The sequence below is a fragment of the Dasypus novemcinctus genome, chromosome 15 (assembly GCF_030445035.2).
Source record: "Dasypus novemcinctus isolate mDasNov1 chromosome 15, mDasNov1.1.hap2, whole genome shotgun sequence".
Classification (NCBI taxonomy): domain Eukaryota; kingdom Metazoa; phylum Chordata; class Mammalia; order Cingulata; family Dasypodidae; genus Dasypus; species Dasypus novemcinctus.
The window spans coordinates 39,592,062-39,614,582 of NC_080687.1; the positions used below are offsets into that span (position 1 = coordinate 39,592,062).

The 22,521-nt window shown below is 42.0% G+C and overlaps 1 protein-coding gene across 6 annotated transcripts in view; it reads left to right on the top strand.

The window, feature by feature from the left end:
- The window catches only part of DZIP1 (DAZ interacting zinc finger protein 1), an 81,516-nt gene that overhangs the window by 39,956 nt on the left and 19,039 nt on the right, over positions 1-22,521 (top strand). For 4 of the 6 annotated variants that reach the window (XM_004457728.4, XM_058276496.2, XM_058276494.2 and 1 more), the window contains exons 11-15: positions 3,274-3,414; positions 3,852-3,900; positions 5,073-5,129; positions 9,087-9,143; positions 17,480-17,539. In XM_004457728.4, coding sequence (XP_004457785.1) covers positions 3,274-3,414; positions 3,852-3,900; positions 5,073-5,129; positions 9,087-9,143; positions 17,480-17,539 — 364 coding nt within the window. The remainder of the gene's footprint in view (positions 1-3,273; positions 3,415-3,851; positions 3,901-5,072; positions 5,130-9,086; positions 9,144-17,479; positions 17,540-22,521) is intronic. The other 2 variants (XM_058276495.2, XM_058276498.2) reach the window with 1 other exon arrangement.

Genomic DNA, 22,521 nt, shown 5'->3' on the forward strand with positions numbered 1-22,521 from the left:
TGGGCGACGCCATTCCTGGGCAGGCTGCTCTTTCTTTTCACGCTGGGCGGCTCTCCTCACGGGCGCACTCCTTGCGCGTGGGGCTCCCCCACGCGGGGGACACCCTTGCGTGGCACGGCACTCCTTGCGCGCATCAGCACTGCGCATGGCCAGCTCCACACGGGTCAAGGAGGCCCGGGGTTTGAACCGCGGACCTCCCATATGGTAGATGGACGCCCTAACCACTGGGCCAAAGTCCGTTTCCCTAAAAAAATTTTTTTAAGATTTATTTATTCACACACACACCTCCCCCCCCATTGTTTTGGGCTCACTGTCTTCTTTCTGTGTCCATGTGCTGTGTGTTCTTCTGTGTCTGCTTGTCTTCTCTTTTAGGTGGCACCAGGAACCCATCCTGGGACCTTCCAGACTGGGAGAGAGGCATTTAGTCTCTTGTGCCACCTCAGCTCCCTGGTCTGCTGCATCTCTTATTGTCTCTCCTCTGTGTCTCTTTTTGTTGTGTTCTTGCTGTGCCAGCTCACTGTGCAGACCAGCTCACCTTCACCAGGAGGCCCAGGGAATAGAACCCTGAATCTCCTATTTGGTAGACGGGAGCTCAGTCACTTGAGGCACATCCACTTCCCTGATCATTTAAATCTAAAATTACTACTGTGATTTATTTCAAAACATCTTCGTAGCATTGGCATTTAGGGACACAATTCTTTTTTCCTTACTAATAGGGGGTAATTTTCAATCCTTCCTTCTTTAAAGCCCTCTGTGCTCTAGCCAGCTGTGGGTATTACAGTGGTCTTTTGCTGGACTAGATAGAATGTGTTGCAGTTTTGTGCTTTTCCACTGTGATTTGTGACAGAGAAAGAGGAGGCAGACTGGTGGTGGTGCCGGCAAGGAGGTGAGGCCTTTCCTGTTTATCCGTGAGGTGCCTCACCCCAAGTATTTGGAGGATGGAAATGTTGGTGTTGCCACTAGGCTACGCTGCTCCCTAGTCTGTTGGTTTTGCTTGTTTAGAAGCTGCTTACTTCTCCCTTCGTTTCTTTTAAACCCTAACAGTAGGACAAATTCAGTCAGGTTTAGTAATCTCTGTCTGAGACCTAACTATTAATTATTCCACATGATTGGTGCCCACTGTTCCTACAATGCACATATTGTATTTCTGTGTTTAAGGGAAGCTGTGTTTGCCAACTTTCTAATGCTTTACCTAGATTCTTGGCAGTCTTTTTTTTTTTTTTTAAATAACCATTGGTAGGAGTTCAAAGGGAGTTCCAGATAAGCGATGGCATGCCCTTTTGACCCAGCAGAAGGCTCTTTGGAGTTTGGGAAGTTGTAGACTGATCATGTAATTAAAGGAAAGGAGGATGGAGTGATGTGAATTGGTAGCAAAAAAAAGCATAAAACTTGAAAGGGTAGAAAGTCACAAAAATGGGTTCAAGGGCCACAAGCTTTTTTGAAACAATTTCCAGTGATCCCTTTCTTAGACTATCACAGTCCTCTCAGCGAGCTGTCTTCTGTACCTTTCTGGTCAGTTCATAATTCCCATATCAAAATTATGCCATAGAACAACTCTCCATATTGTTGATCAGATCCACCTAGGACTCTGGACATCTTTACTGGCTTTTCCTTCTGTTTTCTAGTTTCCTAAAGTATGTCCTTTTGGGGGGGACTCTTCCAAGAGATCCTAATTGTGATTTGTAAAAATGGTTCAGTGGCTAAATAAGATCAGAGTGTTCTAAGCACCCATTAGCATACGAAAGGTTCCTTTGAGCCATTGCCCAGAAAACCTCTTTAGCTTAGTTTAACTAGTGTTTGTCCAGCCTCATGAGCACAGAGCAATTTATTTTGGCAGACCAGAGGAGATAGTGCCATGTATTGATTGAGAGCAGGGTCTTTGACACCAGACAGATAGAAGTTGCTGTCTGGGCCCTGCCCCCTGTAACTGTCTGAATTTGGGTCATTTGGTTTACCTCTCTGTTCTGTGCTCAGAACATGTAACTATAAGGTTGTAGTATGGGTTAAACAGGAGCAAGTGCTTAACATAATGTCTAGTACATACTAAGGGTTGAGTTAAACAAGTCAGGAAATGCTGTTCCTGATGCTCCTGGCTGCTGCTCTCAGTTCCTCCCTTGATTTGGTCAGCCATCCCTGTCTCCTTACTAGGCCTTAAGCTGAGAGTGTCTTAGCTCCTCTCACCAAGATTTTCTTCACTATTATATAAGAAACTACTGAAATGCCTTTAAAATCTGTTTTAGTTTACTAATGATAAAACAAATACCATACAATGGGTTGGCCTGACAACGGGAATGTATCGGCTCATGGATTCAGAGGCTAGAAGGCTTGATTCCTCCCGGGTCAACATCTTCTGGCTGGTTGGCTATCTTTGGAGTTCTTGGCCTTTCCATCACATAGCAGTGCACATGGTGGCATCCTCTTTTGGGTTCCATTGACTTGTGGCTGCTTCCCATGGCTTCTTCCATGTCCAGTTTCCTTTGTTTATAAGGACTTCAGGCATTTTGGATTAAGGCCCACTCTCAGTTTGGGCACTGCAAAGGTCCTGTTTACAAATGGTTCCACATCCACAGGACCATGGGTTGGGACCAGATAATGCCTTTTATGGGGTACATGATTCAATCCTCAACAGAACCTTTCTCCAAATTATTGAAAACACATTCTTCAATTCTTGTCCACTCTACAGTCTTCCCTGACATCCAGTCTCTTTGAGTCCTTGGATCTGTCTCTGCTTCTCTTCCTTTCTTTGGCTCCCATTACCCATTCCTTCCTCCCTCCCCTATGGTCTCCCTCTTCTTTTCTCAGTAAATATTTATTGAGAACCTAGTAAGGGCCAGGGATTGTGCTCTCTGCCACCATGAATGCATGCTTAAGCTGGGGATGACACGGGCAGATGTGTGACGGGCACATTTGGGAAGTTCAGTTACGGAGGCATGGGCACAGGGCTCTAGGGGTAGGGCATCAGAGCCACACTGTGGGCGAAGCCTTAGTCCTTTATAAGTGCTCAGCCAAGTGTTAACGTCATCTAATGTGTTCAAGTTTGCTCAGCTGTCACATTATGAGTGTCAGCTGTTTTGGGTCATGAGCTCCCTGGGAACGGAGATGAAGCACCCTGAATAGTGAGGGGCTTGATATGCAGTGATCAAACTTTTACTTAACTCAGTGTGCGTGGATAATATGAAGTCACCAAAGAAGGCAGAGAGTGTCTATAAAAACTGCAGAATGAAGACATTTTACATGCAGTTTTCAGAGGAAAGTTTCCTAAATTTTTTTCAGCTCCTTTCACATATAGAGAAACTTCGAACCTCAATGATAGATGATCTAAATGCAAGCAACGTTTTCTACAAAAAAAGAATAGAAGAGCTAGGGCAGAGACTTCAGGAACAGAATGAGCTGATTATTACTCAGAGACAACAGGTATGTCTGGCTATCTATTGACACTGCCTCTTTAAACAACATAATTTATTTAAGAACATGTGTTTTTACTTTAGAGCATTTGTAAGTTGTGTCGGGTAAAGATGGAATGTTTATTCCCCTTGTGAAAGTAAATACAATAAAATACATTCTAAAAATGGTATTTAAAACCACTGTATAGCAGATTTATTCAGTTAGGATTCAGTATAAATTTGAAGATAGTTGAGAATTTCTTTAAGCAATTAATTACTTTGAGAAGCAGCTGAATCCAGTTGCTGCTTTTATAAAACTTGTGTCTGTGTCAATAAGGTGCATGTGTAAAATGTCTTTGGAGGATTTAGTGAAAAGGTTAATTTACTAACTACAATATCTGTCCAATATCCAGTATGTCCATATCTAGTTTCAAATGTGTTTCGCTAGAAGATTGTTTTTCTTTACAGATTAAAGAGTTTACCAGTAAACCATTAAACAGTGTCAGTGAACCCAAAGGTAGGTGGACGGACATCCCGGTGCTGGAGGCAAGGCGTGCCTCCCGAGCTGTGTGCTGGGCACCAGGAAGAGTGTGGCCACGCTGACTTGTCTGCTAAGATGGCATTCCTCTTAACCATTTCGATTCGGGTGATCTGTCCTCTTGCTGTTTTATTTTGGGATATCTGTTATCACATCCCAGGAAGTCCAAAGAATTTTAAATATCTAAACTGTCATATAATATTTATATTCTTTTATCAGAATACTGGAATACCCGAAATACACAGTAGTCATTTACCTATTGAGTCTGACAGGGTCTGGAGACGACAGGGTTCAGCTCCTCTCTCCAGTGCTTTGTAGCCTTGTGAATGGATCTCTGGAGTAGAGACAGTAAGAGTAACCACATTCTAGGGTTGTTAGGAGGATCAAATGAGGTAACCCGTGTAAAGTGTGCCTGATTAGTGTTAGCTCTTATTGTTGCTATTGAACTCTTAATTGTTCTAAATTATTGTAAAGGTGTGCCACATTATTCACAGCTGTGGTAGTTTGGGATTTAAAAGTTTTCAAGCATAGTGGTGGTCTGTATACTGACTACAGCAGTGATAGCACATTTATCTCCATATCATTTCAAGGGCTAGACTAGAAGGGAGCCTGGGAACCAGAAGTGTGGGGTGTCACCTTAAGTCCTAAAAGCTCGCCCTATGCATGATGGCCTTCTGAGTGGCCCCAGCCTTGGTGAGTTCCAGCATGTCTCAAGTTGTTAAAGAATCTGTTCCTCTTGAGGAACTTCAACCAAGGGTTATCACTGGGGTCTGTGAAGCCCAATAAAAGCTTTCCTCCCTTTATTGGGGGTCATGAAGAGACACATTGAACTCTATACCTCACTTTCTTTCTAGTTTTGAGATAAAGGGTTGGGAAGGGTCAGGGTTACCTTTAACTTTTTGAATAGTGAGAGTTCAGATAGTGAGGAAGCTTGTGCAATTACTTAGATATCATAAATATTTGACTGAAAGTAATTTTAGGAAAAATATAGCTTTGAAAGATTTATATTACATATCTTTATTGGGTGAGTTACTAGATGTTGGTAAATTTCATTTATAATTTTCTGGGGGTGGAAAATTAGGATAATGGCTGTCAAGATTTAATCCATAGCTTGTGATTTTTGTTATTAATTCTTTTTGTTGTTATTTCAGGGAATCCTTTAACCTGGCAAACTTTTGAGCCTAAGCCAACTGCCCCTGCTGTACCTAGTAAGTTCCTATAATATGCTCAGTGTTCTAAAGATATCTTTAAAATGCTGCAGATTTTAAAGATAGCTTTTTTTTTCTTTTTAAAGATTACTTGGTAAGATCAATTTAGGGTTTGTTTTTTTTTTAAGATTTATTTTATTTCTCTCCCTTTGCCCCCCATTGCCTGCTCTCTCGGTCCATTCTCTGTGTGTTCTTCTGTGTCTGCTTGCATTCATGTCATGCAGCACTGGGAAACTGTGTCACTTTTTTTGTTGTGTCATCTTGCTGTGTGAGCTCTCTGTGTGTGCGGCACAACTCCTGGGCGGGCTGTGTTTTTTTTCATGCAGGGTGGCTTTCCTTGTGGGGCGCACTCCTTGTGCGTGGGGCACCCCTATGCGGGACACCCCTGCTTGGCACAGCACTCCTTGCATGCGGCAGCACTGCTCATGGGTCAGTTCACTACATGGGTCAGAAGACCCTGGGTATCGAACCCTGGACCCTCCATATGGTAGGCAGATGCTCTATCAGTTGAGCCACAACCATTTCCCTAAAGATATCTTTAATATCTTTAATAAAATGGCTTATTACTTTTAGATACTTTTCTGTGAAAACCAATATATTTCGAGATGACACAATGTTTATTTTGATTCCTGGTTTTGCCCTAATTCTAAAACTGAAGATTGTAAATACTTGTGTGGTTTTTGTATTGATTTTGGTCAGTCATACTTATTATTTTTCAATTTGCTTAATAAAAGGATGACTAAAAATTTTTGGCATTGCTCAGGTTTATACTTTTTGGGTTGCCCAAAATACTGCATTTGTGACTGTGACAGTATGTGGTTTCTGTCACATTGTCACAGTTGACTCTGGTTGTTACAGGCCTCAAACTGCTGTTCTGTTTATCCTGTCAGGATTCGGCAGTAAGCCAAAAAGCCATAATCTTTATACTTTAGAAACTGACAAATCTTTTTTTAAAGATGATAAATAGTTTAAATATCTTTATGTCCATTCAAATAAGTAAGGATGAGGAAAGGAACTGAGTAGAGGAAGGAAGGGAGCATGCATTTGTGGGCGAGAGGGCAGCTGGAGACATGCTGACTGTACATGGATCTGACATAGAGGGGCACCAGGAGATGGCATCATAAATCTGGGCCCAGGAGTAGCAGGAGTACTGTGCAGCAATGAAAGGACATTAATGTGCATGTTTGGGAATTTGGCACAATTGAATGGAAAGTTGTCATGGTTTTAGCTGTGCTGTCTTCTCTGCTACAAGGCCTCTTGGTGTTGCCCCTTTAAGTTGAAGGAGTTGGGAGGTGTGGGGGAGGGGAGGATTAATCAAGGCAATGAATGTAGAAGCTGGACTGGCCTCTGATGAAATAAAAAAGAGATAAAGAGGGAAACGGACTTGGCCCAGTGGTTAGGGCGTCCGTCTACCACATGGGAGGTCTGTGGTTCAAACCCCGGGCCTCCTTGACCCGTGTGGAGCTGGCCCATGCGCAGTGCTGATGTGCGTGGAGCTGGCCCATGCGCAGTGCTGATGTGCGCAAGGAGTGCCGAGCCACGTAGGGGAGCCCCACGCGCAAGGAGTGCGCCTGTGAGGGGAGCCGCCCAGCCCGAAAGAAAGTGCAGCCTGCCCAGGAATGGCGCCGCCCACACTTCCCATGCCCCCCATGACAACAGAAGCGGACAAAGAAACAAGACGCAGCAAATAGACACGGAGAACAGACAACGGGAGGGATGGGGGTAAATAAATAAATCTTTAAAAAAAAACAGGTAAAGGAAAAGATCACATGTTGGAGAAGGATGGTTCAAAGATACCAAATTATTTAAACAAAAAAACACTACATAAGTTGACTCAACTCAAGTGTACAAGAATAAATAAAAATACCAAGTTATATTTGGTTAGGGTCAAGGTCCCCAAATAGTATTCAGATCCCTTTGGGATTATGCAAAATGATTTATTGGGATATGGGGAAGAAATCATTAGAATTTCTATTTATATATGTTTTTAAATCTCGTCATTGCAGTCTTCAGTTTTTTTATGTTTTACAATGTGCATGATATTTGTACTATAGGATATGTAAAATTTATTTAAACGTGTACATTCGGAGGGGTTACTTAATAACTTTAACTGATAAGGGGGCATATGTTCAAAAAAGTTTGGATGCCACTGGACTCCAGAGAATTCACAGGAAAAAAATGGGCCTATACCTGCTTATGTAGGGACCCCTTCACAAGTGGGCCTTTGCACACTGAGAATAGACAAGAAAGGGTGACTCGCTTATCCTTGCTGTTGCTTCTGGTATGGAAAAGTACCTAAAAGCTAAGGTTCTAATAAAGGCAGGAAAGTGTTCTTCTCTTAAAAGACACACGTCAAGTTTTAGATCTGAAAACCCAGATCATAAATCCAAATCCTAAAATGAAAGACAACTTAGGAGATATAAAATAAATAGATGAGATTCATACCCAGCAGAATGAAGGATTTCTAATGTCTAATGTAAGCTAGATGTGGTGAGACTTCTTGACCCTGACGGTTTGGTCTGTCATCTTGGTGATTTAGACACCTGTCAGTTGTTTCAGAGCTTATATATTCCCCTTCCATAATAAGGTGATACTTTTCATAGTTTAGGAAGAAGACCTGGACATGATTGGTTTTAATAAGATCAGAGCTTTTGGTTCAGTAAGCTGGAATAATATCCTCAGGATCAGGGCTAAGTAGTGAATACTCTGGGCTTTTGTTTAGTTTAGTTTTTTTTTTTTTTTTTTTTTCCCTGCACAGAGCTAGATAGTGAACATTTTAGAATCTGTGACCCATATGGGCTCTTTTGCAGCTATTCAATAGGTGTTATTGTACAAAATCAGCCTTAGACAATATGGTAATGATTGAGTATGGCAGTATTCCAATAAAACTTTATTTACAAAAAACGGGCTAGGCTGGATTTGTCTGAGGCGAGGCTGTGGTTTGCCAGACCATGTTCTAGATTACACAATTGCACTTGGGTTTGGAGACCATATTTCTAGAATTGTTAGCAGTTTATTTGTAGTGAGGAAATGAACACTTTCACATGGAGCCTTTGTAAAGACAAAAATATATGCGTATGGAGATAACTGAGGCTTGTGGACAGTATTTTTAAGGGTAAGATTAGAATTAAAGGTAGATCTTAAGCTAAAGAAAGAGTCAGTAAACTAATAAAGTGTTGTTTGGTGGAGGCAAGCTGTACAAATAAATAGTCTAGAGAGGAACCCTAGCCAAGAATTCTCAAATATTAGTTGTGGGAGTGGGTGGCTGTGGAATCTTATTCCCTAGAGATATTTTAAAATGCAGAGCAGGGGTAGCAGATGTGGCTCAAGCAGTTGAGCTCCTGCCTCCCTCATGGAAGGTCTCAGGTTCAGTTCCCTGTGCCTCCTGGAAAAACAAAAACGAACAAGAAAAATGATAATTCCATCACCTAATGAATGGGTAAATAAAAAATGGAATATTATTAGGCTGTAAAAAGGAATGAAGTACTGATACATACTACAATATGAATAAACCTTGAAAACGTTATGCTAAGTGAAAATAGACACAAAAGGTCATATCCTGTATTCCACTCAACATGAAATGTCCAGAAGAGGCACATCCACAGAGACAGAAAGTAGATGAGTGATTGTCAGGGCCTGAAACAGGAAGGAATGGGGAATGATGGCTAATGAGTACAGGCTCCTTTGAAGGGTGGTGAAAATATTCTAAAATTAGATAGCGGTGAGGGTTACACAAGGTCTGTGAAATGCTAAAAAGCACTGAATTGTACAAAGGGATAAATTATATCTCAAAGCTGTTATAAAAATGGCTTTAGATTAATTGTGTAGTATCTTTATCAACTGAAACATTTGTCTTTTATGGTCTGTATACATCTTGACTAATTTGAAGGATATTTGGTTATTACCATGTTTGGCTGCTTTCACCTTGTGAGCTTTTTCCTTTTTATGCTGTTTCAGTGAATGCCCCAGCACCACAGACCTTGGATGCTAAATCAAGTCTAACAATAGCACATGGTAAGTTTCAGCATGGTCTCAGTGTTTTATATGTAGTTAACACCTTGAGTTAGATAACTTATTAACTGAAAGTACTTCTGTGGGGATAATTATGTAAAACAGAAAACATCTTGCTTATTGCAAAACCATTAATAAAACTGTGTTTGTCATATGTAATATTGTAAACTGAACATGTATACCTAGGTCATAAAGTGAAACTTTGGGTATATTTTTAATACATTTTAATACAATTTTTGGTGGAAAGTAGTATTGGGTAGAAATGAGGGTGACTTTCTACTAGACTAACCAACCAGCACATGCCACAGGGCATATGTGATTGTTTTTATAACTTTCAATGTGGCAACAAGTCACCTTTTTTAAACACACAGCTTCAACAATTGGCTGGGAAAATGTAGAAAAGATGTGATAGAAACCAAAGGAAAAAATAGGACCCACTGGATAAAATCGCTGCCAGGATTCTTGGGAATTTCTTGGACTAGACCATGAGGATAATTTTTGTTAGCATGATCCCCATGTAGATGGAGTGAATATTTGTAGCTTCATTTTACTTTAATACAATTAAGGTGCTTACAGTTTTCATAGTATGCACTTTAATACCTTGTTTTCGTATGGTCTGCTGTATATTACAAATAAATTAAGATAGGAAGGAGAAGCATCTTTTTCCTGTCTTACCTACAAATGCTCCTGGAATCTAATGACTTCATTTCACCTTATTTTTAGCCTTTTAGACTTAATCTTGTCTTAATGAACATTGTGGTCTCTAACTGATGGCCTTTAGTGATTATCCATTTTACCCACTGACTGAGTCATGAAGTTGTTTATAACACCTTATTTTTTTCTAAGATCATTTTAGGTGGATCATTTCTTTTCAGCATATGGTCACAAAATATAATGTATAAATTCTCCACATCTTGGATTTTATTAGTTGCGAGTATTTAGAACATGCAGTTTTTTTCCCTTTTTAGACCATAAACAGATAAAATGTACCTTGGACATACATAAATTTGCTTTAATATTGAATATACAAGAAAAGTATCTTTGGCAAGTATTTTCTATTATTTTTTTATGATAGGTCTAAAATCCTACCTGTTGTCTCTTTTTCATGGAATGATTTTTGTGTAAGATATCCGTGGCAACTTCTCATTTGTACTTCACAGAATTTTTCTTTATTTTTCTTTTACTTTGTCATCTCTAGCCTTCTCTCTGTCATTATACGAAAAAGGTCCATATTTCCTTTGTTCTGTATTTTTGGTGTTCTTTAAGGGCCACGTGGTGAGGTATGTTAAACTGTTGGAGTTAATTCACATATGTCAATTCAAAAGCACTGGGTTCAATTGTGGATCCTGCCCTAATTGAATCAGGGCTACATAAATCAGTCATATTTCCTTTCTGGAATCTGCGGGCATTGAAATACTAGTTCTAAAATGTCAGCCAGACCTGGTAAATGGCCCACAGCCCTTGGGTTGGGCTCAGAGCTGATTTGTGAGCACCTCGGGAGGGCCAGGAACTAGGAGGAGGGTTGGCTGGAACCCACCAAACTGACACCCACCCCAGTCATGGCAGCTTCCCCAAATGTGGCGGTGGGGTAAGGGGTATTAGTCCAGTATATTGCATAATAGTAATTACCCTTTGTACCCCATCTTTCCTTTTCTTTTATCTCAAAGCTCAATGAGATTCTTTACCAGGAAAAATGTCATGATTACTCACTATCTTAGTTGGGTTCCCTGGGAAATAGACACTGCGTTGGAGATTTATAGGTGGGAGTCTAACAGGGAAGTGCTCTTGGGAGTAGGACTCAACAGATCCTACTGCAAGCTTTAGAGCTGGGATGGGCATTTCAGAATTGTTGCTGATTGAGGCATGGGGGCAGCCCTTGTAACCCCGCACAAATCCGTTGACATATGGATTGCACCACCCCTGAGGGGAGTGGTATAGGCTGCTCTCTTCACCTGATGGCAAATCAGGGGGAGGGCCCAACACTGCCAGCTCCACTGTTTTCAAGGAAGTCCTGGATGAAAATGGGAACTTAGATAACTCTCCTGCTTTTTACCTTAGCCATATGCGTTAAACAATAAAGGCTTTACGTTCTGATTTTAGGGCAGTAGATAGGTGAAATGTGGATTCTGGGGAAAGTAAATGATCATAATTGATTGCCATTCACCACCATAAACTTTTCTTGGGAAAAAAACCTCCAAGAATTGTTCAGTAGTGTTTTTACCACTGGTGAATTTTTGCTCATGGAATTGTGACTAAAAATTATTGTGGCAATCCAGAAGGAAAATTATACTTTTTGTTGTTAAACTGGCCCATATACCCCAAGCTTTTAGATTATCTGTCCATATAATGCAGTCCTCTTTTTCTTTTAGAGTGGCCAGGCAAAATATTCCTCATCTTTTAGTAGTGAGGATGTTAAATAGTCACTATTTTCAGAGCCTGTGGGGACCTGCTAGATTCTATGTAAATATAACTAGCTCCTTCACTTTGATCTATAAATCATGAGGGGCTTATGTATGCCTCACTTCAATCATGTAGGTAGAGCCAAGGCTCTACAGAATTAAAAATCAAAAGCTGCATATGTCATAATTGGTTCTAAAAAGGGCAGAAATGTTTTTATTAGAATTTGTAAGGATTAGTATAAACTTTACATTTTGACATATGAAAAGTAACCTACACTTCAGAGGAAACATTATGTTGTCCACTACATTAGAAGTAGTGGGTAGTGTAGTCTAGGGTTCTGGTATTTCATGCCTCTTAATTTCATGCCACCTTTGGAGTACCACGGGACTGAACAGTGTCGCAGAAACAGCCTTTATCAAAAAGAAAGTCTCAGTTCCACAGATTAGACCCTCTAAAGGAGAATGGAGCTGATGCCTTAGAGGTGACCGTGCTTACATGTGGTCACAAAGGGAAATGCAGCTGACATGCAAATAGTCATTCTAGATTTACTCCCTGGGGAAGTGGATATGACTCAACAGATAGAGCTTCCGCCTACCATATAGGAGGTCCAGGGTTCGATACCCAAGGCCTCCTGGCCCATGTGGCGAGCTGGCCCATGTGGAGTGCTGTCTGCACAAGGAGTGCCGTGCCACGCAGGGGTGTTCCCTGCATAGGGGTGCCCCGTGCAAGGAGTGCAGCCCCACGCAGGATGGCAGACCACCCAGGAGGGGTGCAGCCCACACAAAGAGCTGCTGCAGCAAGATGATACAATGAAAGAGAGACACAGAGAAGAGACAATATGAGACACAGTGTAAAAGAAGCTGAGGTGGCACAAGAGAATTGTTGCCTCTCTCCCACTCCAGAAGGTCCCAGGATGGGTTCCTGGAGCCACCTAATGAGAATACAACAGATGCAGAAGAACAAACAGCGATGACACAGACAGCAGACAGTGGGGTGTAGGGGGGAGAAATAAGGGGGAAAAAAAGATTTACTCCCTGCAAGAGTTCAGGGGAGTTTTTAGTGAATTCTTATCCCTTAGAGGATAATTTAAAATGCCACTTGTAATTATGGCAAGTTCCTTCCTTCTACTTCTCCTGTCATGGGTCTTATTAATCCAACAGGTAAATAGTTATGTACCTATGTGTAAGGCCTAGGCTAGGCACGGTGGAGATATTGAAATGAATTAGAAACAAAGCCCACCACTAAGGAACAAATAATTATTAGGGAGACCACATTTACATGAGAGACATGGATTTAAAAAAATGGCCAGGGAAGCAGATTTGGCCCAATGGATAGGGCGTCCGCCTACCACATGGGAGGTCCAAGGTTCAAACCCAGGGCCTCCTGACTTGTGTGATGAGCTGGCCCATGCGCAGTGCTGATCGCAAAAGGAGTGCCGTGAAAGGGGACCCCACACACAAGTGTGCAAGGAAAGGAGCCACCCAGCGCGAAAAAAGTGCAGCCTGCCCAGGAATGGTGCTGCACACATGGAGAACTGACACAACAAGATGACGCAACAAAACAAGACACGGATTCTGGGTGCTGCTGACTAGAATACAAGCGGACACAGAAGAACACACAGCGAATGGACAGGGAGCAGACAACTGGGCCGGGGGGAAGGCAGGGAAGTTGGAGAGAAATAAAAAATAAATGTTAAAAAAAAAAAAGGCCATGGGAAACGGACTTTGGCCCAGTGGTTAGGGCGTCCGTCTACCACATGGGAGGCCCGCGGTTCAAGCCCCGGGCCTCCTTGACCCATGTGGAGCTGGCCCATGCGCAGTGCTGATGCGCGCAAGGAGTGCCTTGCCACACAGGGGTGTCCCCTGCGTAGGGGAGCCCCACATGCAAGGAGTGCACCCATGGGGAGAGCCGCCCAGCGCGAAGGAGGGAGCAGCCTGCCCAGGAATGGCGCCGCCCACACTTCCCGTGCCGCTGACGACAACAGAAGCGGACAAAGAAACAAGATGCAGCAAAAAGACACAGAAAACAGACAACCAGGGGAGGGGAGGGGAATTAAATAAATAAAAATAAATCTTTAAAAAAAAAAAAAAAAAAAGGCCATTCAGACCAGAGAAATTTTCTCCAGTTGGGGAGAAATCCTGGAATAGAGGACATTTGACCATTTGAATGCAGTAGGATATGAACCTATTATGGTGGCATTCTGGGCATAGTAGAAGCACAAGGTACCAGGAAAGTACCAGTGTGAATTAACAGTGCAATTGAATTTTTTTGGCCTCGAATAGCATAAGCAGAAGAGATCTGAGGGAAATCGGGGTGGATGGAACCACTCATGGCAGCGATTGAGTATCAGACTGCTGTTACTAGGAATCTTTCTTTCAGCAGTGGGTAGCTGTTCAATATTCTTGAGGCCGGGCAGTTGGAAGCTTAGCCTAACCACAAAGTGTGTCTTGACCCAGGGCTAGAGAGACCAGCTGGGAGTGCTTATAATAGTCTTTGAGTGTCTTGCCAAGAAATCAGCGTTGTGGTAATGAACCTGGAAAAGAGGGAGTGTGCACAACAGCTGTCCAGTGGAATTGGCTGAGCAAGTGACTGGGGAGCAAGGGAGGGAAGGGCCAGGCATGATCTGTTCATTTAGTGGGTGGCAGCTGTGCCGTTTAGAGAGGTCCAGAAGACAGGGGGAAGAGCAGATTTGGCAGACAGTGAGGGCCAGTAGGGTGGCATTATAGCTTCGCATCAAGAGCTCAGGCTTTGGCAGCAGACGGTATTCTGGATTCATGATCCACTCGTGTAACCAGGTGCTTAGGTTCCCTTGCCTGTAAAATGGAAAGAATAGTAATCATTGCTTCAGTAGGTCCTTGTGCAGGGCATTTAAAGCGTAAGCCGCTGGCCATATGTTCACTTCTCAGAGAGATTATCTTGATAAAGTCCACCAAGAAGTCAGCCAATAGGAGAAAGGGCATGGCTAGAAGACTTCGCAGCTTTTCTCCTGGAGGTAATGTAGGAGACAGGAAGAGGGCGTTTCCTGAAAGCCAGGCAAGTCCAGGGAGACTCAAGCCTCTGAGTGTCTCAGCTCTCACCATGGAGGTCTCAGTCCTGGACAGAACTGGGAAGTTTGGAAGTTGGGCCTGTGGTTTATGAAGTGTGAGAGTGGCCGGCTCTTCCCTCCTCACTTGGGACATTAGCCCACTTGTTTAGGGACCCGGGGTTTGCTTCCCCAGTCCTAATTGTAGGAGCCTGTGTTCAGGAATCTACCCCCCCATCCCCCCCCCACGTGCCACGCAAGGGAAAACAGGTCAGAACTTTTGCAGTTTGTCCCTACTCCAGAGAAATAAGTTGTAGGAGTATCCTTATACTATGATAAACCTGCATATGATGATTTATGCAGATTTTAGTAGAAATTTCCTCGTAGCTTTATTTTTAAAATTTTCATAAAGTACAGACCACATGGCTTTTTTTCCCAAAGATTTATTTATTTCTCTCCCCTGCCCCCCACCCCCACCCCAGTTGTCTGTTCTCTCTGTCTATTTGCTGTGTCTTCTTTGTCCGCTTCTGATGTCAGCGGCACAGGAATCTGTTTCTTTTTGTTGCATCAACTTGTGTCAGCTCTCCGTGTGTGCGTGCGGCACCATTCCTGGGCAGGCTGCACTTTCTTTGGCTCTGGGCGGCTCTCCTTACGCGTGCACTCCTTGCTCATGGGGCTCCCCTACACGGGGGACAACCCTGCGTGGCAGGGCACTCCTTGTGGGCATCAGCACTGCGCATGGGCCAGTTCCACACGGGTCAAGAAGGCCTGGGGTTTGAACCGCGGACCTCCCATGTGGTAGATGGACGCCCTAACCACTGGGCCAAGTCCGCCACCCCACATGGCTTTTTAATACTGCAACTACATATTCTCCTAAAATCTACCAACAATTCTAACTAGTAAAATAGCATGTTTGCATCATTTTTAAATCTTGATGCCAAATCAATTTTAAAGCACATTTTTGGCGTTCAGCCAAATAGTGCATTGTTGGACTTCAGTGTTCTTTCGTAGGGCTGTGTTCATGTTTTAGATGTGGTCTCCCACTTTAAGTAAGAGACTGCATTCCAAAAGTTCGTTTGAAAGTAATTTAAAATGCATCCCATCCTCCACCGTAAAGGAAACCAATGGTTGTTAGATATGTTCATTAGATTCCAGGCCAAGCTACAAGAGTCGATTTAACCTACATATACCTAGAAACACTCTTTAATAAATAAAAAACCCACCCTTCAAAGCAGACAGGTACTAAATCTGAGATAATCGGAGCACAGCACGCGGTTCCGTGCGGTAGTGAGCATTAGGTAAGTGCTGGCTGGCCTCATCTTGCTGGCGGCCCAGTTTGGGGTCTGGTGGTAGAATGAAATGACGCCGCCTCATGGGTGGGGGTGGAGAGCCAGGTGGGGAGGTTCCCTGTGTCAGTCTCCAAGCTGAAGATGGAATAACCATGCATCCTGTAAACCAGACTTCCCCCTCCTTGCATTGTCTATACTGCCTTAGGCCTGTGTAGACCTGACTGTTCCTTAAACCATCAGCCAGAGGCTGACGTTCCCCATGAAGGAAACTTCCCTGCTTTCTTTGGATGGGTTTGGTTTTATTCATGCTGCGGGCGGCGGGTTTCCTTTAGTACACAACGTCTCTCTGGGAAAAGTCCTTGAGTAAGCCCATCTGCCTCTCCCTGTTGATCTGGTGCTGGTGTTCGAACGGCCTCCCTGCCCCTCAGAGCCTCATCTTCCAGCTGTGGAGGCAGGACCTTATTTATTTCTCTCCCCTTCTCGGCCCTCCCCATCCCAGTTGTCTGCGCTCTGTGTCCATTCACTGTGTGTTCTTCTGTGTCTGCTTGTATTCTTGTCAGTGGCACCCAGAATCTGTGTCGCGTTTTGTTGCATCATCTTGCTGCGTCAGCTCTCCGTGTGTGTGCGGCCCCATTCCTGGGCAGGCTGCACTTTTTTCCACCGGGCAGCTCTCCTTACGGGGCGCACTCCTTGCGCGTGGGGCTCCCCTACGCGGGGACACCCCTGCATGGCACGTCACTCCTCGCGCACATCAGCGCTGTGCATGGGCCAGCTCCACATGGGTCAGGAGGTCCTGGGTTTAAACTGTGGACCTCCCATGTGGTAGGTGGAGGCCCTATCCGTTGGGCCAACTCCACTTCCCCAGAACTAGGTCTTGTAGAGCCGTTAAGCAATAAGGAGAGTAAAAGGGGAAATTTTAGGTTGTATGTATGTTCAAAGAATAAACATATTTTAAAAATTAACCCACAGGACCGTACTACACAGTGAACCCTAATGTAAACTCTGGACTGCAGTATATGTGGAAATTCTATTTTCTGCCTGATTTTTCTGTAAACTTCCAACTTTTCTAGTTAAAAAAAACAACAATGCATCTTATTCTTGCTACTAATTGTAGGGTGTCACCTGTCATTGCCCTTTAAAATCCTGGCCCTACCATTTGAGGACCCTGGGGTGGGCACTGGAGGCACATGAGAAGTGGAAATCCCAAAGCCTTAAGAATTGTTTTTCTTTTGGAATTGAAATGCTTTCTTTAATTTTCTATTTAGCCAGTTGATCAGAATATTTTGTAAGTTTAGTGATGAGTGATGAAAATCGTGTGCAGTTGTTCCCTGGTACCTTTAAAGAGTCATATCGGGTGTGAGGCTGTGATAAATAAGAAATTTTAGCCTAATTATTTAAAAATATAATTTCCTCAGAGTGGAGCTAATGGAAAATACCTAAGAGAAGATACCATGAACAAGTGACTAGCTAATATTAACTGACTGCTTCAGTATTTTTTTCAGTAAATTCTTATTATTTAGGCATGATTAAAATACCATGGAATTATATCTTCAAAATTGTTTGAAAGGAAACTAATTTTATTTTGCTGTTGTACCATTTGTACTATTCATATTTCTCCTTATTAATAGAACAGGCATTCGCGTCACACATACTGGAACCAATAGAAGAACTTTCAGAGGAAGAAAAAGGTAACAAAGAGCTTGATCAGGGTTTACATCCATAGATACTTATATATATGCTGATTTATATGATACCATCTAAGCCTTGAAAATACAAGGTAGTGGGGTGGTATTTATCACACTGTGTCAAAATTAAGGAAGAAAATTAGGTTTGGATTAAATTTTCAATCTGTGCATAGTATTCTGTTAGCCTATTCCCCTAATATTGTTATATTTTTTTCAGCTTTACTGTATTCTTATTCAAGCAGATGAATAAGAATTCTCCTTTGTCAGGGACCTTGAAAAAAATGTTAAGTCTTTATCTTAGTGACATTTTTTGATCAGATGATAAGTCTACACACAGATATTGTATACTTGTCAGATGATATGAAATTATTTGTATCACAGCAGTGATTTCTTAGAATCTGAATCTGTGAAATGGGTGGGTGAATGCCCATTTAAAAATTATTTTCAATAGCAAGGAAAGCATAATGTCTTAAGTTCTGAATATAAAATATTCAAGTTCATAATAATATCTTTATGGTGGAATTTGGAAGCTCTTAAAAGTTTTTGGAAAATAATTAAAACTCATACTACTAACTCTTTTATTTGGTGGTTCTAAAAATTATCCTCTATCAACTCTTAAAGTATATGAAAATGTTTTTTAAAAAATTATACGGGGTGTTTTCTAATGCCAGATTGTAGATCCTGAAAACAATTTGAAATGTTTATCATAATTTCTCCCTTTTTAATACTTACTACCTAATCTTCTTTGGGAAAAGGCAAATTGTTACTATTTATGTGGACTCTGATTTTGTAATTTTGCCAGGAAAAGTAAAATTATACATTCTAATATGTGAATGTTAATATTTGTTATAACTCCTCTGTGTTCTATAGATGCTTTCCATTTTAAAAAAATTTTTACAAGGCTGCAAATTGAGAATTGACTAAATCAGGCATATTCCTAATATCTATGTGATGTATATTTTCAAATCTTGGTCTTGCTGTATTAGTCATCAATTCCTTTTGATATTTTAATGAGGTTTGTTTATTTTGCTTCCATGTAGCTTTGCAATTTGTCTTGACTTTCTTATTTTAGACAGACTGTTTAATTTAGGATGTTATATCTTCCTGTCCAAGTAGTTGCTAATCGTTGGCACTAATTTTGCATGGTATTTTAGATGCTTCATTTCTTTTGCTCTTAGTTCTTTATAATTTCTGTTCCAATCTTTAAAAACTTGTCTCTTCCTAAAAACAAGAGTGAGTTTTAGATTCATGAAATCATAATAAAGTCCTAGAAAGTTGTCAGTACAAGCTTAGGAGTGTTTAGATGAGCATAACTTTAAAGATGTCGCCATGTTCTTATGTAATTCTCCCCTTGATCCATTATCAAAGAAAGAAGAATGAGCTGGGGGTGGGGGGCCATTACCAGCCGATGTACAGATAGTCAAGGCCCAGGTCTCAAATCGGACGGCTGTGGGCTAAATCCATTCCACAAATGTGATTTGTTTGAGCTATTAGCAAACATTTCAAGATCAGAATATTTTGCATGGTGTATTAGTCGGCCAAAGGGGTGCTGATGCAAAATACCAGAAATTGGTTCGTTTTTGTAAAGGGTATTTATTTGAGGTAGAAGCTTATGGTTACTAGACCATAAGGCATAAGTTACTTCTCTCACCAAAGTCTATTGCCACGTGTTGGAGCAAGATGGCTGCCAATGTCTCTATGGGTTCAGGCATCCTGGGTTCCTTTCTTCCTGGGGTTCATTTCTCTCCAGGCTCAGCTCCTCTGTTTTCTCCACAAGGTCAGTTGTAGACTATGAGGCTCTCTAGGATTTGCCTCTCTTCACAAGGCCAGCTGTCAACTATCAGACAACCAACTCTGTCTCTCTCTCCCTCGGGCTCAATTCTCTCTGGGTTCAGCTGCTCTGCTCCTCTGTGTGCTTAGTTCCCAGGTTCCAGCTCAAACCTCCAGCATCAAAACTCCAACTAACTCTTCTGCTCTGCCATGTAGTTACTGACATGGCCCAATCAAAGCCCTAATCGTAATTTAATCAAGTAAAAGTAAAACTTCTAAATCCAGCACACTCTAATATGCCCAGAGGAAAAGACCAGTTTACAAACACAGTCCAATACTTCTTTTTGGAATTCATCACGAATATCAAACTGCTATGCATGGATATCTGAATTTCTGTCTTCTCTTGAAAAAAACTGGAAGATCTGACAAGAATACTTAGCAACATGTGGAGAAGCATTTACCTCCTTCCCAAGCAGGACAGTGCTCCTTGGGTTGCCATAACCAACCCCACCCCCACCCTATCCCACCCTACCCCACACTCTTTTGTCTTATTTTTTGTTAACTTGCCACCTTTGCTTTAACTGCCTGGCCCTGTAGGCCCATGAATTCATGATCCCTATAGTTTAAGAAAAATAGTGCTTGCAGAGGTATTGTCTTTATTTTTTTATTATTATTTTTTATTTCTCTCCCCTTCCCACCCCTCCCCCCACCAGTTGTCTGCCCTCCTTGTCCATTTGTCATTTGCTGTGTGTTCTTCTGTGTCCACTTCTATCCTTATCAGCAGCACTGGGAATCTGTGTTTCTTTTTGTTGTGTCATCTGCATCAGCCCTCCATGTGTGCAGCACCACTCCTGGGCAGGCTGGACTTTCTTTCGTGCTGGGCAGCTCTCCCCACAGGGTGCACTCCCTGCACACGGGGCCCTCCTTTGTGGGGGACACCCCTGCGTGGTGCAGCACTCCTTGCACACATCAGCACTGCATGCATGTGGGCCAGCTCCACATGGGTCAAGGAGGTCCTGGGTTTAAACTGCGGACCTCCCATGTGGTAGGCAGATGCCCTATCCATTGAGCCAAGTCCACTTCCCTGAGGTATTGTCTTTAAGTGTTTTCAGCCATCCATCTTAGTTTACTGGAGACAAAATGAACGAATCTTATCCAATATGAGTTTTGAATAATGGCATCATTTTACTTGCAAATAACATGCTTTCTCTCTCCCACATAAGTATCATTTATTAGTGTCCAAAACATGAAATGCTTCTTCCTTGAACAATCAGTGAAGTGTGTCAGGAGGTTCATAGAAAGGGTGAGTAGTGATTTTGAAACAGGAACCTCAGGACATACAGTTTGCACTCTCATTTAAAAACAAGTCAACTAGGGTTCCGGGAGAAGTACTGATTTGTCCACCATCACCCAATTTAGTCTCTTCACCTTCAGTTCCAAGTTCCACCCACTGCAACATTCTACCTGTGCTTCTGTTAGATTTCTTCTACCTGGACAATGTAAGATGCAAGCTTGGCATCACTGACAACAAATGCCATCAATGGTGGTTTTCACATTTGGGAGACTGGGTTGGGAAAGACAATGGTCTTTTCCACTGTGTGTGTTCATGCACAGCTTTGGTGAAAGATAGGAGAGGCTGCCCCAAGACCTATGTGCACTGTAATAGAAACAGTGACATCTTCCTTCAGGGCCTCCATGGAGTCAGCTCACAGGCAGCAGGTTGATCTCCATCAGTGAATTCCTCAGCTTATGCTAATATCTTGCAGATAAATGCCTGGGAAACTGAATTTTGGCAGTGGTTTACAAAAACACTGTGGCTCTAAGAAGCAACTTGTGAACATTTTTGTGTTCTTGTATTTTGACCAAGATGCAATCATACTTGATCTTGCTGTTTTATAGGATATTAGAATGTGAGGCCAGAAGGAACTTTAGGGGCCAGTTTATGTTTTGGGAACTTAAAACAGGAGGATTTTGAGCTTACTCCAGGTTGTTGAGTTTAATTAGTGACGGAGCTGGAACCAAAGTCCAGGTTTTCTGCTCTCCATGTTTTAATACAAAGAACAAAGTAGTGAAGAAAGGTAGAAAGGGAGGTTAGGCAGGCCTTTGGTGAAGTCTCTTTACCTCTCTGGCTTTGGTGTTGTTATATGGAAACCAGAGGAAGATGATTCCTAGGTGATAGATAAAGTTCCTTGCAATGCAGAAATTCTGTTGATTTTTTAATTACTTGCTCTGCATTAAAGCTATGTTGTGTAGTTCATATAACTAACTCATGCATTGACCAGGGTACATTAGCATTGCCATCAGTTTGAAAATTTTTAATTAGAGAAAATGCTGATCTCAAGAAGTTTTGTCATATCTATCTTAATGAACAATATGTCCTTTACAAAAATCTTCAGCTATGCAGTCACCTTTACAAAGAAAACTTTTCTTTTCTGCCCACTCTGCATTTTTTCTGTTGCTTTATTTGGCCAGCCCCAGCCTTATGAGATCATTCTTGCAGTTATTCACAAATTGCTTTCCAAAGACAGCTCCAAAATGTAAAGTGAATTTGAGGACAAAGAGAAATGTTTAGTCTGCCATAATGTGGAGAAAACTTAGTCATCAAAATGATAGTTGTCAGGATTGAAGGCTTAAACATGAACCTGGACAAATAAGCAAAAGTATTCAAGGACTGCTGTCTAAAGGCATGACAGTTCTTCTCAACTGAGGGCAGGCTGTTCTAGGCATCTCTTGAACTCATTGATATAGCCTCATGTCCCAACAGAGACACGTCTCTTTAGGAAATGCTTCTGTGCAGTTTCTTTTTTATCCATGATTACTGGCCAAAAAATCGTCTTTGCATAATTGGGGGAAAAGGATACATCTGTTTAAATGACGGCACCATAATCTTCAGTCTTTGTCTTGGAACCTCTTTTTATTTTTAGACCTAGATAGTTGCAGACCAGCCAAATGGCTGTGGCTACAACAAGCCCACTAGATCTTGATATATTGTTTGTTCCTAGGATGGAAGAATTTGTGGTGGGGGCGGTGGTTTCAGAATATTTGCAGTATCGGTGGGAAAACAGCAGTACAAATACTGAGAATATATAATTTAATACTATTTGTGACTTCATTATATAGAATCATAAAAATTTTTAAATTTCAGTTTAGCAAACTGTTGTGGTGAAGTATAGAAAAGCATCTTCATGCAGGTTATTTTTTTCCTACTTAATGTA